The 15,273-nt window shown below is 40.0% G+C and overlaps 2 protein-coding genes across 2 annotated transcripts; both read left to right on the top strand.

Moving 5' to 3' along the window:
* Positions 1–151: 151 nt before the first annotated feature.
* gnb5a (guanine nucleotide binding protein (G protein), beta 5a) lies at positions 152–4,114 on the top strand. The gene is made up of 11 exons (XM_041038052.1): positions 152–287; positions 817–953; positions 1,077–1,118; positions 2,265–2,341; positions 2,437–2,569; positions 2,943–3,086; positions 3,182–3,273; positions 3,374–3,422; positions 3,534–3,630; positions 3,780–3,946; positions 4,048–4,114. Exons 1-11 carry the CDS (start codon positions 152–154, stop codon positions 4,057–4,059), a joined length of 1,086 nt encoding a protein of 361 aa, XP_040893986.1. The 3' UTR covers positions 4,060–4,114.
* Positions 4,115–5,442: 1,328 nt separating this feature from the next.
* On the top strand, positions 5,443–15,241 carry ap4e1 (adaptor related protein complex 4 subunit epsilon 1). The gene is made up of 21 exons (XM_041038011.1): positions 5,443–5,764; positions 6,565–6,636; positions 6,758–6,881; positions 7,138–7,211; positions 7,292–7,413; positions 7,541–7,700; positions 7,829–7,995; positions 8,110–8,183; positions 8,269–8,391; positions 8,479–8,588; positions 8,676–8,815; positions 9,411–9,523; positions 9,638–9,756; positions 10,121–10,423; positions 11,157–11,268; positions 11,367–11,505; positions 11,600–11,855; positions 12,258–12,818; positions 12,904–13,094; positions 13,178–13,341; positions 13,656–15,241. The coding sequence occupies exons 1-21, from the start codon at positions 5,624–5,626 to the stop codon at positions 13,814–13,816; spliced, it is 3,426 nt and encodes a 1,141-aa protein (XP_040893945.1). The 5' UTR covers positions 5,443–5,623; the 3' UTR covers positions 13,817–15,241.
* The last annotated feature ends 32 nt before the right edge of the window (positions 15,242–15,273 follow it).

Here is a 15,273-nt window from a genome sequence, read left to right as displayed (position 1 = left end):
CCTCCTCCATCCCTCCCTCCCCCCCTCTTCCTCCCTCCTCCCTGGAAACTGGAGGAGCATCTTCTGCCTCTGACGTCATGACAGCAGCATCAGCTGTTAGCTCTGCTTTAAGCCTTTTCGCTGCCGATCGCTGCCTGCACAAAGGAAATATATGAGATCCCCTCTAATCCCTGAAATGGCGACACAGGAGGTACAGCTGAATGAGACTCTGGCCCACCTCAAAACGGAGTCGGAGACGCTGAAGTCGAAGCTGGAGGAGGAAAGAGCGAAGCTGCACGATGTCGAGCGTGAGTCCTGAAAATGGAGAGGCCTCGGTTCACCCCTTCGTTTACACTGTGACGGGACAAATAACATCAAATGCACCGAAAATAGCCTCCCGTATCTCTGCCAGGAGTCAAATATCGCCAATTTCTCAGTGATGTGAATTTGTCGAAGCTGATTATTGATCTGACTGGCCTGACGTTACCCTAGATTGGACAGGATGTTTGTTTGCTTTCCGATTTTACAGTCCACTGCTTCCATCCAAATTTCCTCTGTGTAGTGGTTTTGTCCATTCACGTCTTAGCAATATGTATTGATGTTGAAAGTAAATGTGAAAAACTAGAAGCAGGATATTTGTAATGCATGTCTGCTCACTTAAGCTATTTCAGAACAGGGCAAAAAACAAAGACCAATTCGATATGTCCCTTCATTTAACATAGGCCTACTGTTGTTTAATCCTTATTGCTGCCAGCAATATTAATCGAGGGTGTATACAGTCGAAGGCTTGATGTAATGTCTGTAATGTGCATTGTGTATGCTTCTGTGTGTGTACAGTACATCAGGTGGCAGAGAAGGTGGAGGGACTGGGTCAGTTTGTCATGAAGACCCGAAGAACTCTGAAGGGACATGGCAACAAAGTTCTGTGCATGGACTGGTGTAAGGACAAGAGGAGGATCGTCAGCTCCTCACAGGTCATGTACTGACTTTTATGCTTTCAGAGCTGCCTTTGTACCTTGCAGCCAACTCTAAAGACCATTTGTAATTGCATGTAATCTACGTATTTTAACATTCTACTTGTTCTAATCTCTTTACAGGATGGCAAAGTGATTGTATGGGATGCTTTCACCACCAACAAGGTAAATGCTTTTTCTTCAGTACACAGGTATTTTATTACAAAATGAAAATCATCAGGACCGCTTAAGCAAAATGCTGAAACATTTTCACATTTTTTCCTATTCTCATTACATCCTCCTTGAAACTTTTTACAAACAGGTGTTTAAGCCGTACTTCTTTACACAAAACCAAAGTCCTGAAAGTACTTCAACACTACAACATAGCTATAGTCTAATCAGTGGTTTCCTACCTTGTTGTCACCTCCACCTCCTGGTATGTCATTAGTGAGTATGGACACAGGTTGTAAATAGCTCCAACAGAGTGATTTTTCCATCTCAGATTGTTTTATTTGAAGGATTTTATAAGGTCTGAAAGGATAATAATTATAATAATATAATAATAATAATAATAATAATAATAATTAGTGTTTAGTATTAGGTATTTCCCCAGACAACAGTAAAAACTACAACAAAGTCATAAAAAAAATAACCTGAGTAACATATTTTTTCACACAATCATTTTGTGACGCTAAAATTTATCTTAGGACCATTTGGTTGACGAACCACAGGTGTACATCCATAACTTTACTAAACAAATATCCATATTTAAAGTAAAATGTAAAGTTAATGTTATATGTGTAATAAGTAATCTAAATCATGAGAACACAGCAGTAATTTAATACTTTGAAACCAAAAATCTAAAAATATATGTGTGTAGATTATGAAATAGTGGTTATCATTTGTCCATGAAAACTGGAATGTAGTGTCCATTATTTTTTATGTAATTTATCAAGGGCTGCAATAAATTGTTCCATTGAGCTTATAATTGAGAATTTCACTTTCTCCATTATCATGTAGAAAATCTAATTCATGAGCTATCATGGCTTTAAGAGAAGTAGCTGTGATAGCGCATGGAATCAGAGGGAATTACTACATTTGTACACCTTTTTGTAAGGGACACAAAAGCTGCCCAAAGGCTTCCTTCGATATGATTAAGGAGGGAGGTGACAAAAAAAGCCATCCCATTATTTTTAGTTTTGGACAAACTGCAACACCTCTAATGTCTAACAGCCTAAAGCTGCCTGCTCTGCTCTAATTATGCCTAATGAATTTGGTTCATCTCCCTGTCCCAGTGCAGCTCATGCAGCTTTGTCTTTTTATGTTCATTAGGAGCATGCTGTGACAATGCCTTGCACCTGGGTGATGGCCTGTGCCTATGCCCCCTCTGGGTGCGCTGTAGCTTGTGGGTGAGTGTCTTACTACCACTGATGATCCTAATGCGGTGTATCAACTATTTGATTTTCTGTTTTTTTTTGTAAACTATTGTTGTTTTCTGTCACAGAGGCCTGGACAACAAATGCTCTGTGTATCCTCTGTCCCTGGACAAGAATGAGAATTTGGCCGCGAAGAAGAAGTCAGTGGCCATGCACACAAACTACCTGTCTGCCTGTAGCTTCACCAACTCGGATATGCAGGTGGGACTATCCCTGCATACACAATAAATAATTACACAAAGCACAAAAGCAATACAAAGTATATATTTAGAAAAACTGTGTTTCATGTCATGCTTCTGTTTCACCAACAAATTCGTTTCCTGCAAACACGGCTGCTTCTCTCATTGTAATTATTCTCTCATTATTAATCGGAAATCGCTGCCTTATATATTCAAGTGAAAGAAGCTTCCCCGCTTTGTTAATAATTCACAGCAGCCGTTTGATGTCCTGGTCACATGATGTTTCACACAGCAGAGATGATCCCTTTATAGCAGTGTGTTAGCCCTTATCAACTTTTTTACTGAGCTTAAGAACTGCCGTTATTCTTCCTCCTTATCATTTGGTTGTGTTAAAGATTCTGACGTCCAGCGGAGATGGTACATGTGCATTATGGGATGTTGAGAGTGGGCAGCTGTTGCAGAGTTTCCATGGACATGCAGCAGATGTGCTCTGTCTGGACCTGGCCCCCTCTGAGACCGGAAACACATTTGTTTCAGGGGTGAGGACACTCCTTCCTCCGTTTTCACAATTTCTTATCACTTTTTTAACTCGACTGAATTTTGCCATGTTCTACATGATTTTATTTTATGGCAGGGTTGTGATAAGAAGGCCAATGTGTGGGACATGCGTTCAGGACAGTGTATTCAATCCTTTGAAACTCATGAATCAGACATAAACAGTGTGCGGTAAGTGATTACCTTGAAATGGCAACTTTGAGTTCTGATGTAAGTGTACAGATAAGCACACTGTTCCTAACTGTGGCTGTTTATGTCTTTTTTTAAACAGATACTATCCCAGTGGAGATGCATTTGCATCTGGCTCGGATGATGCTACAGTATGTATTCAGATATTACTTATTCATTTGATCTTAAAAGAATAATTCAGCATTTTGGGAAATATGTTTATTCATCTACGTATTTAATTCAAACACTGACCTTTTTTACAGTGCCGCCTGTATGACTTAAGGGCAGACAGAGAAGTGGCTATTTATTCCAAAGAGAGCATCATATTTGGGGTCTCTAGCGTTGATTTCTCTCTCAGTGGTAAGATAAATATACATTTTCTCCTCAGATTTACTCAGAATATTGAATCAAACACAAATTCATTGCACTTTGGTTCCTCCTGAGATTAAAGATATTGCTTTTACAAACTGTTAAAAGCATTTGTGTATGCGTGTGTGTTTTTTTCAAAGGCCGGCTACTGTTTGGCGGCTACAACGACTACACCATAAATGTTTGGGATGTTCTCAAAGGAACACGGGTGTCTATTCTGTTTGGACACGAGAACCGTGTCAGTACACTGCGTGTTTCCCCAGATGGGACTGCCTTCTGCACAGGTTCCTGGGACCACACTCTCCGGGTATGAGATGTCGGTTATATTTGTCTGGTTTGACAACTTTTCAGTCTGAAATGATCTTTGTTTATGATACCTTGTAATGGCTGCTCTTTCTTCATTTCCAGATCTGGGCTTAAGGATGAAGACACAGAGAATTAAATGGTAGACAGACCTATTGAAGACGCACCGATGTTTCTGTTTGCTAGAGTACAATCACAGAGATAGAGACTCAGTCTTGGTTGTACATAGAGCATATTAATAGCACTGTATAAGCTCCAGTCTCATGGCCAGGGTAGATTTACATATTTCAGAGAGTAATTAAACCAAATGGCACGCTTGTATTACAGTATGATTGAAAGAAAATTGCACAGAAGTACTTATGGTTACAAATTAAGAAGTAAAATGTATATTGCAGAAAATATAATTGGTAGTGGCTAGCATCAGTCTAGGATAGAAGTGACACAATAAAGTGATGTATTGTATGTGCCCACATAAAGGACATTATTTATTTATTTATTTATTTTATTTTGTTTTACTGCACAAAAAGTAATGGAGGAATGCAGTCTGTGGAAGAAAATGGGACCAAAGGAAACAAAATGCATCTGCAGGAGAAGCAGTGACGTTTATGTGACGGCCTCAGCTTCACTCGGTTTAACCAAGTCGTGCCACAGACAGAGAATACAAAGGGAAGGATGCAGATATGTCACTTCTCTGTAAATGAGATATATTGGAAAATGAGGGATAATAGAGAGAATTATTAGATTGGCTTCTAGAAATCAATCAATATTAGCTATTCTGCAGCAGTTGAAAATAACATTACATATGAATGAGCGCTGAAGTAAAATATTGACCAAAACTATGGCCAAAAATACAAATTTGTAGTTTATTAAAGATTGAAATAGACAACAAATTTGTGTGTTTTTTAATCCTACATCATCTTTGTTCTTGACAGCAACTCACCTGCCAATATTATTCTATTGTAAGAAAGCACATTTAAAGGTAAACCTAAATCTGTGATGTTTATTTTCCTTTGCTATGGTCTTAAAATATGGTTTACCTCTCATCTCTGTTTGTTTCCAGCTGTGGAAGCTACTCACTGCTCTATGTGCACACTCGGTCACTGCAGACACTCTCAACCTATGGTCCCCCACTAGATATCTAAATACTAATAAATATATATATATATAACAAAACATGTTTCAATTCTTATAATGTACTCATTTTCATGCGGTTGTCCAATGGCTGTAATTTCATATTTACTGTAATTATTTTATTGTAGTTTAGTGTACAGTTATACAAGGGACTGTTTATCAAAATATTACAAACATAATAAACTGAGTTTTGAATATCACAGCTGTGTGTTTGATTATTTTTCTTTACCTCATCTAATAGTTTTACACTTATTTTCTTGTACAATTTTTATTATTTTGACCCAGCAAACACTGTTTATGTTTAAGGTTTCTAATAAAGTTTTCAAATTAAAGGGGAAGTGACGTCAACAACAAGCCTTGGCTCTTCTGCTGAATCAAAACAATGGCCGACTGGCAGGCTAGCATCTTACCTCTTGAGATCTTTTTAAATGTTTAGCAGACAACGCTTACTGTCTCTGTGTGAGAGAGTCTCGCTGGGATGGATAGATGATTTAGTAAACGTGTTTTCGGAGTGAGAAGCCAGCTGCCAAACCCGCTTTTTGCTGCCAAAATGAGCGATGTTGTGGAGAAGACCCTGACAGCCCTGCCTAGCCTCCTGTCTTTAGACTCTCAGCCTGGATCTGCAAAACTGTCCTCCACCTCCAAACTAGGAAACCTCATCAGAGGAATCACAGAGCTAACGTCCAAACATGTGAGTCTGCCCTTTAAAACTGGAGCTCTGGGGAAAAACATGAGTGTCAGTCAGTTTTGCTTTAACGTTAGCTTGCTAAGCTGACTATGCTAACTCAAAAAGGTGTGTCTGTGTTTTCGAATTACAGGTATTTTTATGTTAATAAATGCCAGGTGTTTCGGACATTACCTTAATTAGATTTACAGACACTCTCGTTTCTGTCGGGTTGTTATCATGTGGTAATTCGTGTGAAATAGAGACAGGGCTATTTTAAAAGCTTGTCTGTCTTGGTGTGTTCATGTGCTTGTGATAAGCTCTGGCATTCAAGTTGCTAGAAGTCAAGCGTCCACAGTCTTTGCATTAACACACTGTGGTGTTGGGAAGGTAAACCTGGAAGCAAAACATGGAGGGTAAAAAAAATCCTGTTACTGTACAAAAATTGTTTCACATTACCTCTGCTTACAACCACAACACAAAAGTTATGCCACAAAAATGCAGCTAACGGAGGGCAGTAAGGTTTGACACTTTCTTAATGAAGGCAGGCTTACCTAAGGCAGATTATCCTATTTGTAAGTACCAGTGTACAGAAAAGCATCCTGAACTGTATTAAATCCATAAATACCTAAATTTATTACACTGACTCTGGTATTTATACTTTTAACCTTTCCTACCTTCTTGAAATATTTTAAAAAGTAGCTAACATCCTGATATATTAATAGGCTTAAGTATGTTTCTTTAACTTAACATGGCCAATGACAGCAGTCAGTTTTACCTCAGACATTTGTTCTTATTGTCTTTACTTGTTTGTTTCTCCTATTCAGGAAGAAGAGAAACTTATTCAGCGTGAACTTGCATCTATCAAAGAACAGTTGTCCTCCCCCAACACCACCATGGTACAGTTCACCTGATTTTCCAGTTTGATTTTGCACAAGAAACCAGATTATTTAAATAAGTCCAGTAATGCCTGAAATTATTGATGTGTGGACCTCTTCCTTGTGTTATGATCTGATTCAGAGGCAGATGAAGGAGCTAATGGTGAGAGCAATCTACTGTGAAAGCTTGGGTTATGAGGCTTCCTTCAGCTATATTCATGCCATCAAACTGGCTCAACAAGGCACTGCTCTGGAGAAAAGAGTTGGTATGTCCTTTTGAAATTAGCTGAAAAGCTTAATTATTCCTCTGAATTCTTACTCACTGGTTCAGCAATACTCAGTTAGTCTCATAATCAACACTAGGAGCATAATTTGTTGCCTTTTGATGTTTTAAAATGGTGATTTTTGAGAACATTCTTCATTTGTCATCACAACAACTTTATTGATCTAACTCTGAAACAGCTCCACTGCATCACACCTACACTGACACAAGCAAAAAATAGTTCTCTGTGTGATTTGCAGGTTACCTTTCTGTGTCCTTGTTTCTGAATGAAAGTCATGAGCTGCTTCTTCTTCTTGTGAACACTGTATTAAAGGTGGGTGTTACGTTTTTACAGCATTTGTCATCTTGAGTTTGAACGCAAATAAGGGATGTTGATGTGTTTTGTGTTTGTAGGATCTTCAGAGTACAAACCTTATTGAAGTGTGCATGGCTCTAACTGTTGTCAGCCAAATGTTCCCCAAAGATATGATACCTGCAATCCTTCCTCTGGTGGAGGAGAAACTTAATCACCCAAAGTAAGAAATACTTGTTGCCTTTCTGGGTCAATTAGTTACAGGATTCTTCATATGGTACTTGGACTGTGAAAAATTAGCTTGAATATTGGGATTTATAGATCTTTCTTGTAACATGTAACATTTGTAGAGAAATCATTCGGCGAAAAGCAGTCCTGGCACTGTACAAATTCTACCTGATAGCACCGAATCAAGTGCAACACATCCACAACAAGTTTCGCAAAGCTCTGTGTGACAAGGATCCTGGTGTGATGACAGCTTCACTACACATCTACTTACAGATGATCCAGGTAATGTGTTTTTTTGGACTCGACTTGACCACATTAACTGCTTTTACTGAAAAAACATTATACATACATCTTGGTTTGCTCAAATTTGGTGTAATCTGCTCCTGAGACCCTTTTTTCTGTTGTTACAGGAGAATCCAGAGGGTTATAAGGACTTAACAGCAAGTTTTGTCACCATACTGAAGCAGGTGGTAGGAGGAAAACTGCCCATGGATTTTAACTATCACAGTGTTCCTGCTCCATGGCTTCAAATCCAGCTTCTCAGAATACTGTCCCTACTGGGAAAAAATGACCAGAGGTAATTATTACTTATTCTGTCTTTGGATAAATGGGACGTTTATGCTGTTGTGTGGTTGTGCTCTTTTAATGAATTCCTTCAAATTGAATTTGTGAGTCTGTTTTGTGTTCATAGTACAAGTGAGATCATGTATGAAGTCCTTGACGAGTCCTTACAAAGAGCAGAGATGAATCATAACATCACCTATGGTATGTTAAATGTAGAGTAGCGTTTCTAATGAATGTGTTTGTTTGAAATCATTAGCCACTCATATACATCTTTTTTTATTTCCAGCAATATTATATGAGTGTGTAAAATGTATTTACACAATTCATCCCAAATCCGACCTTTTGGAAAAAGCTGCAAAGTGCATTGGCAACTTTGTTCTGTCTCCGAAGATAAATCTGAAATATCTCGGTAAGAAAGCATGATTTAATGAGTAATTTTTCTCCACTGGCAATCAAGATTTCATTTATAAACTCTGTTTATTTGATGTTATTTTAGGCTTAAAGGCCCTCACTTATGTGGTCCAGCAGGATCCTAAACTGGCCCTGCAGCATCAGATGACCATCATAGAGTGTCTCGATCACCCTGACCTCATCATCAAGCGTGAGGTGAGGCAGATAGTGGTGTAGTTTGGATTTTGGTGTCGTGAGCTTTGTAGGTTTACAGGATTTGGTGTGTCCTCTGTTCTCTTGTAGACACTGGAGCTGCTCTTTCGGATCACAAACGGCCAAAACGTGATGGTCATTGTGGAGAAGATGCTGGATTTTCTGCGCATCAGTACAGATGACTACACTACTATTGACCTGGTGGGGAAGGTCGCAGAACTGGCAGAAAAATATCCTTCTGCATGTGACAGTGCTCAGTGTTAAACATACATTCTTTTACCTCTGGTGACTCACTGTACTTGGAAAACTGGAAAAACCCTTTCAAAAATAAACAAAGTTGAAAGGGGGAGTTGTCAAGGCCTTCAAAAACAACCATAAATTGTGTTTTGACTAATGGGAAGCTCACATTCTTGGTAGGCTTATTGGTTCTGACAGTTAAAAGGGGTCACAGACTTTGCTTTCTTTGAAGTTGATTTGACTTTATTAAGTTCCCTCCCCTGACACAGAGAGAGATAAGAAAAAGTAAAAAAAAAAAAAAAAAAAAACTGGAAGAAAGCATGGTTTTCAATGCAGTTTTTGTCAGTGGAGCATAAAAACAGGTATGACTCGCCTGCAGATTTAAACTGGTTGGACTGTGTTAAAGCCCAGTGGCCTGCAGCTGAATTTCTCAGTTTCCCAACACTAAAGCTGCTGCTGAGGTGCAAGTACGACATTTAAATTAGGTTTGGGTGGAAGAAAAGTAATCCAGTCTTTTAATAACATTCTGTCATATTTTTTTATACCTCGTTTCTTCCTATTTGCTTTTTTTTCCTATACACATTATACATATGCACCAGACAATGAATGGTTCATTGAGACCATGAACACAGTGTTTTCAGTAGGTGGAGACATGATGCAGCCTGACATCCCAAACAATTTCCTTAAACTGCTGTCTGAGGGTGAGATAACCACTACTTGTTCTGTGGTGTTCCTGTGTTGTGATATTTAAGTTCAGTAATTTGATGCCGGTATTGATTAGATTTACAATGCTTCATTTCTCTTTAATGGTCCAGGATTTGACAGTGAGGAGGAGGACAGGAAGCTGAGGCTGTTTGCCGTGGATTCATATGTTTCTCTGCTGCAAGGAGAGCCTGGCAAGCTGCCCCAGCGCTTCCTTCAAGTCATCAGCTGGGTGAGTGCGGCATGGATAATGAGCTGGATGAGCAGTGTGTGTTACTCTTCTGTAATAATAATTAAACAGGAAGCAGAAGAAGGAAAATGTATTACTTTCAAAAAGAGGTGATGAAAATAAAAGCAATAAAAGCGAGTCCATTAAGAAGCAATATCAGTAAAGGATATTTTGCCTAAGTTCCTCTGGCAGATCATTTATAAGGGGAGAGGAGAACCAGAGGCTGGTTAGAAGTTTTGTGCTTTTATCTGATATGTATTTAAGAACATTCTGCTGATGATTGCAAATAAAAACTTAGTTGTATAGACAGTACTTCTCTTTATCTGATTCATACACTGAGGCTTTGCCCCCTCTCTGCCATGCTCAGGTCCTCGGTGAATACTCCCATTTGAGGGAGGACCTTGAACCGGTGACAGTCCTGAGGCCTCTGGCGAAGCTGCTGGACATGAGGCAAACCAGCAGTGAAACCAAGAGCTGGGTCCTCATGGCAATGACCAAGCTCTGTGAGGGCAGGGCGGGCGTTTCTGTCGCTCAGGAGGTTTGTGAAACATACAGCAGCTCAATGGACACAGTGCTGAGACAGAGGGCTCAGGAACTGCAGTACTTCAGCCAGAACTCTGAGCTACGAGCCAGGGTGCTACATCGAGACACTGGCCTGGAGCCCCTGGAGGTAAGAGACATGAAGGGCTGCAGAATTACAATAATGTTTTAAGTGTATGCATTTTATGATTGCAGTGTTGTTCAATATTCATAGAAATCAGGTGTATTGATAAAATGAAAACATTTGATTTGATTTTAAATGTCCACTGGTGTTGAAACTTATCAGTGTTTGGTAAAAGATGCCAGAAACACAGTAAAATGATTTAGCTTTTGGAACCACAGCAGATGGTGTCAATTTGTAGTGCTCCCTCTCTGGCAGAGTAAGTGCTCATTATCTGGTGGTTGGTAAAAGGCCTGCACACACTTGCCCTCCATGGCACTCAGTCAATTAGATTAATGACAGTATTATACCAAAATAATAGGGTTCATCATTTCAGCCGTTACTATTGCAGCAGTTTCGGCATGTCTGGAATAATGTGAAGGGTGGGGTTTACCACAGAACTGCATTCAATATCAGATGCAGTGTCAGCCAAGCAGACAACAAGAGTGATGTTATAAAAATATGCAAATTTCCTGTTGCAGATTTATTGTCCTTTGTGGCAAAACAAAGTGTAAAAATACTAAAGACATAGTGTATTTGCAAGCACTCACATATGACGTCTTCAATCGTGCAGGATTTGAAAATTGAAGACGTCACATATGACGTCTTCAATTTTCAAATCCTGCAGAATTTTTCTAATACTCTTTTCCTCCTCATTAAAGGAGACGTTTAAACTTGCTGTTGTTATAATGTTGGTTCCCAGGTGGATTCCTCTCTGTCATTCCTGGATGGATTTGTGTCGGAGGCGTTGGCTGCTGGGGCTGCTCCATACAAGCCTCCCCATCAACGGCAGGAGGAACTAGCCCAGGCAAAAGGTAAAAAAAAAAAAAAAAAGTTAACTTTCACACTGGTACATTTGGCAACATGTGCACTGCCTTGGTTTGAATTGTTCTGGCTGTGTTGTCTACCTCAGCATTGAGCCTGGAGCCATACGGCCTGTCCCTGCCCATCAGCATGTCTTCCTGCAGCATTGCTGACAGACAGTCTCCAACGCTGTTTTCCATGAGCTCTGGTCTGTCAGGCGACAGTACCGACCTCTCACACAAAGGAGGGTATGTGGTCACAACATGCATTCCTCTGCTGGTAGAATTATGTTCTTCTTTATTGTTTTGAACTCACACTGGTGGTTCTCCATTTTTGCTTCAGCTCTGCAACTCTGAAGCTGGATGGAGTGAAGAGGTTGTGGGGAAGGGAGGGATACCTGCCGCAGAAGGAACCAGTGGAGGAAACTGCCCAGGTGGAGGTACCAAGTCCCCTCCGGTCACCCAACCAGCAGGCAGAGGCTGACAGCTCACACAGCCAAACTCCAACACCGACACCGACCCCTGAGCCTGAACAAGAAAAGCAGCAGCTGGCTTCTTCTCTGTTTTTTGGCCTCAGCTCCCAAAGCTCTGTGTGTCTGGTGAGTTTACAGAGTTTTCTGTATTGGTTACCTTTTTCTGTTTGAGGTGGGGCTGCACAGAATGGAGGAAAGATGGATTCTTTGTTATATTTTTGGGACATTACTTTGAAACACAAGGAGAAATTAACAGATTCAAAAATATATACAATCTGGGCCATTTGTTCACAATCGGAACTTTTCAACGCCTGAACTGATGTCTTTAATTTGCTTGTTGTCTCCGATCAACAGTCTAAAATCCAAAGATATTTAATTTTTCCTCACATAAGAAAATTTCAGACTAGTCGTTTTGGCTCTACAGTGGATCTAGTGGCTCTATTAATCTCAGCCGTGTTGATGTGATATTACATCCCTTTGCATTGTTGAAAAATCACCTTGTGAAACTTAAAGTTTACTGTCTAACAGATGGGAAAATCTGAGCTGGCACCCCAACGATTCAGAAGAAAAACCAAAGGTCAGGGATCGTCCTCGGGCGCCTCTGACCAGATATCCAACTCCCTCATCTCTGCTACCAGCGCTGTGGATAATTTGCTGTGTAACAACCTACTGGACTCCAGCATCACCCCAGAACTGCCCGTTTCCTCATCCAAACAGACACCTGAACTCTCTCAGAGCCTCACTACTGCTAATGGCACCTGTGAATTAGAAGCTGAGTTAACTGACAGTGGCATAAAGGAAAGTAACCCCTCTCTCGTTAGGAATAACGGTTTGGTGGCTGCAGATCCTGCTCCACATGAAGACCCAGACAGACCTAAAGACCTAAAGACTCTCAGTTCTCATCTGCCTGCAGAGCTCTCTGAACTCTGCCACTCAGAAATCACTCCTCTGTGCACCATCCAAAGCTTGGATCTCTCAGCCTGTCATGTGCAGAAACAGGACTCCTTAGTGCTAGTCGTTTTCATTACCAACTCCTCTGACTCAGCCATTCAACAGATACTACTAGATCTTGACTCAGAACAACTAGAGGTAATGTACTGAGCTAAGAGTTCACTAATGAAGGCTAATGCTGTCCTTATTAATCTTTTATATTAAAGGACATTTTCATTTTCAGGTATCCTGCGTGTCTGACAGTCCAGTGGAGGAAGTGAGAAGCCACAGTGTAGCAGTATACCAGTATTCCCTGACCGTGAAGAGGCCTTCAGTTCATGTTGAAGTAGTCGGGATGGTCTCTTACCAGTTGCCTGTTGGGACGCCTCAGGCAATGCAGTTCTCATACAAGCTCCCCCTAACCAGCTTCATCAGGTGACGTGTTTTTCTTCTTTTATTTAAAAGAGTTGCCGTTCAGAGACCATTGTTTGCTCACTTTAATCTCACCTTTCCTGCAGACCCTTGACGGTGTCCACGGAGGAGTACGGGGCGATGTGGCTGTCCTTCTCTCATGACACAAAGCAGAATCTGACACTGATAATAAGTGATGGCCAAGAACCTCTCACAGCCTCTCTGAATGTACTGACGAAGAAACTTAAACTTCATATTGTGGAAATAATAGGTGAAGAGACATTTATAACCTGCTCAGGCTCAGTTGCCTCTTTGACCTCAACCTTGTCAAATGAAATGCCAAAGCTGAAGAATGTATTTTTTTAATGTTGCAGCCAATTTATGTATTATTACCTAAGCAGAAATATGTATTAGAAAATCTTACGGATTTGATTTGATTTCTTTTTTTTTTTTTTTTTGCCAATCAGTCTCAGCTCAACTCAAATCAGGTCCACTTGTTCCAGATATGTCTGATATGTCTTAAATGCAGCCTACTCTTATATATTTTACACTGTAGGTGAGTGACCTTTATCTCTTTGCCCACAGGGGTGGAAGGTATTTTAGCCTGTCGGCTCCTCCGGGATCAGCCATGTCTGATGCACTGCCGTGTGCATGCGGGCTCGCTGGCCGTGTGGCTGCGCTCTCCGGTCCCCGACCTGCCCGACTGCCTCATCTACCACTGTCAGAGAGCTTTACAAGAGCACTGAGCCCCAACTGCAACACCTCCACTGACACCACTGAGCGACAAGACCACCAGACCCTCAGCCACTGAAGATGAAGGTACAAGGAGCTGTAGTGCAGAACAGAAAGGGACACATCTGATGTTGTGTGTTCATCTTTCTATTACAGTGTTTACCATCTGTTTATCTCTTCCATTATAAGTTCCTTAGTAGGATTTGTCTTTAATTATCCACAGATCATTGATTTTTAACAGATAAATTGGTAGAATATTTCACAGGATCACAACCATTTGAAAGTCACGGATGGTAATAACCTCAGGGCCAAAAGACCGTTTGTTTAACCCTGTGTGGTTGTTTGGTGTTTCGGAACAACACTAATGTCTTAAATTGATGAAACTTTAATGGTGAAAACATTGATTATAAGTGTGATATTCTCAGTATAAGAGGAAAATCATTAAGTTGTTTCTGTGCCTCTGGTTTGTGTGCTATAATGTAAGAGAGACATCATGACAGTGAAGCCCATTTGGATTTAAATAAGACAAAGATGGAAGAAAGAATTTCATTGTTGTTATTAACTAAACTTTTTGGTTTTTTTCATGTTCATCAATACTGACTGAAGCAATACTGATTAAAATGGAATTTAAAATACTCTACCTGTCAGTCAAGCAAACTAACATTTGCAGTGTTTCTTTTCAAACAGAACCTTTTTGTCTTCTGCTGAAGTTTCCATGCAGCAAATAGAGGTTTACCTCCTTGCTTGTCTAAAAGATGGCATTATGCTGACATTAACATCCAGCCGATGTGTATTTTGTTTTAAATATAACAGTGAGGATCTGACTCTGCGATGTCCACATTGGCCGTTTATCATCATGGTGATGTTTTGCAGATTCTGCCCTCTGTGTGTCTATGCACTCATATTTCTGGTTTGTCAGTTTCTTTGAGAGGTGGATTTTAGTGGTTTTCGATTATTATATTTTTCTATCAATGCAGTATTGAAAACATATTTATTGGATTTATATTCTTACAGAAAATATTTTATATTAATTTTGCTCCAAGAAAAACAAAATCATTGTGATTCATGTACTGTTTTGTCTGCGCTGTGCCAGATTTGGTTTTCAGTTTGTATGACATGTCTCAACCTGTTTTATTTAATTTATCATGAAGGGAAAGTTTCCTTTTTTTCTGTTTTGCTTGTGTCCTGATCTGAAACACAGCATGGCGCAAACAAAGCGTCTAAAACTCAACTTTAACCCAACGCCTTATGTTCAAATGCCAAGCTGGCGTGTTTGATTTGTGCCTGTGGTACAGAGAAGAATCATTGTTTCTCAGAGTGCCTGTCATTCTGCTAACTCCTGAATAAATTCTACACATGTAAACTTCTACACATGTAAACTTCACTTTGATTCCACTGTGGTTTATTCAATACAGGCTGTAATGTGCTAGACCTGAGGCTAAGAGGGATATTATGAAAGTTAATTATTTTC

This window comes from Toxotes jaculatrix, chromosome 5 (assembly GCF_017976425.1).
Source record: "Toxotes jaculatrix isolate fToxJac2 chromosome 5, fToxJac2.pri, whole genome shotgun sequence".
Classification (NCBI taxonomy): domain Eukaryota; kingdom Metazoa; phylum Chordata; class Actinopteri; family Toxotidae; genus Toxotes; species Toxotes jaculatrix.
Note: the sequence above shows the minus strand (reverse complement) of the source record. Positions and strands in the feature narration are given on the sequence as shown.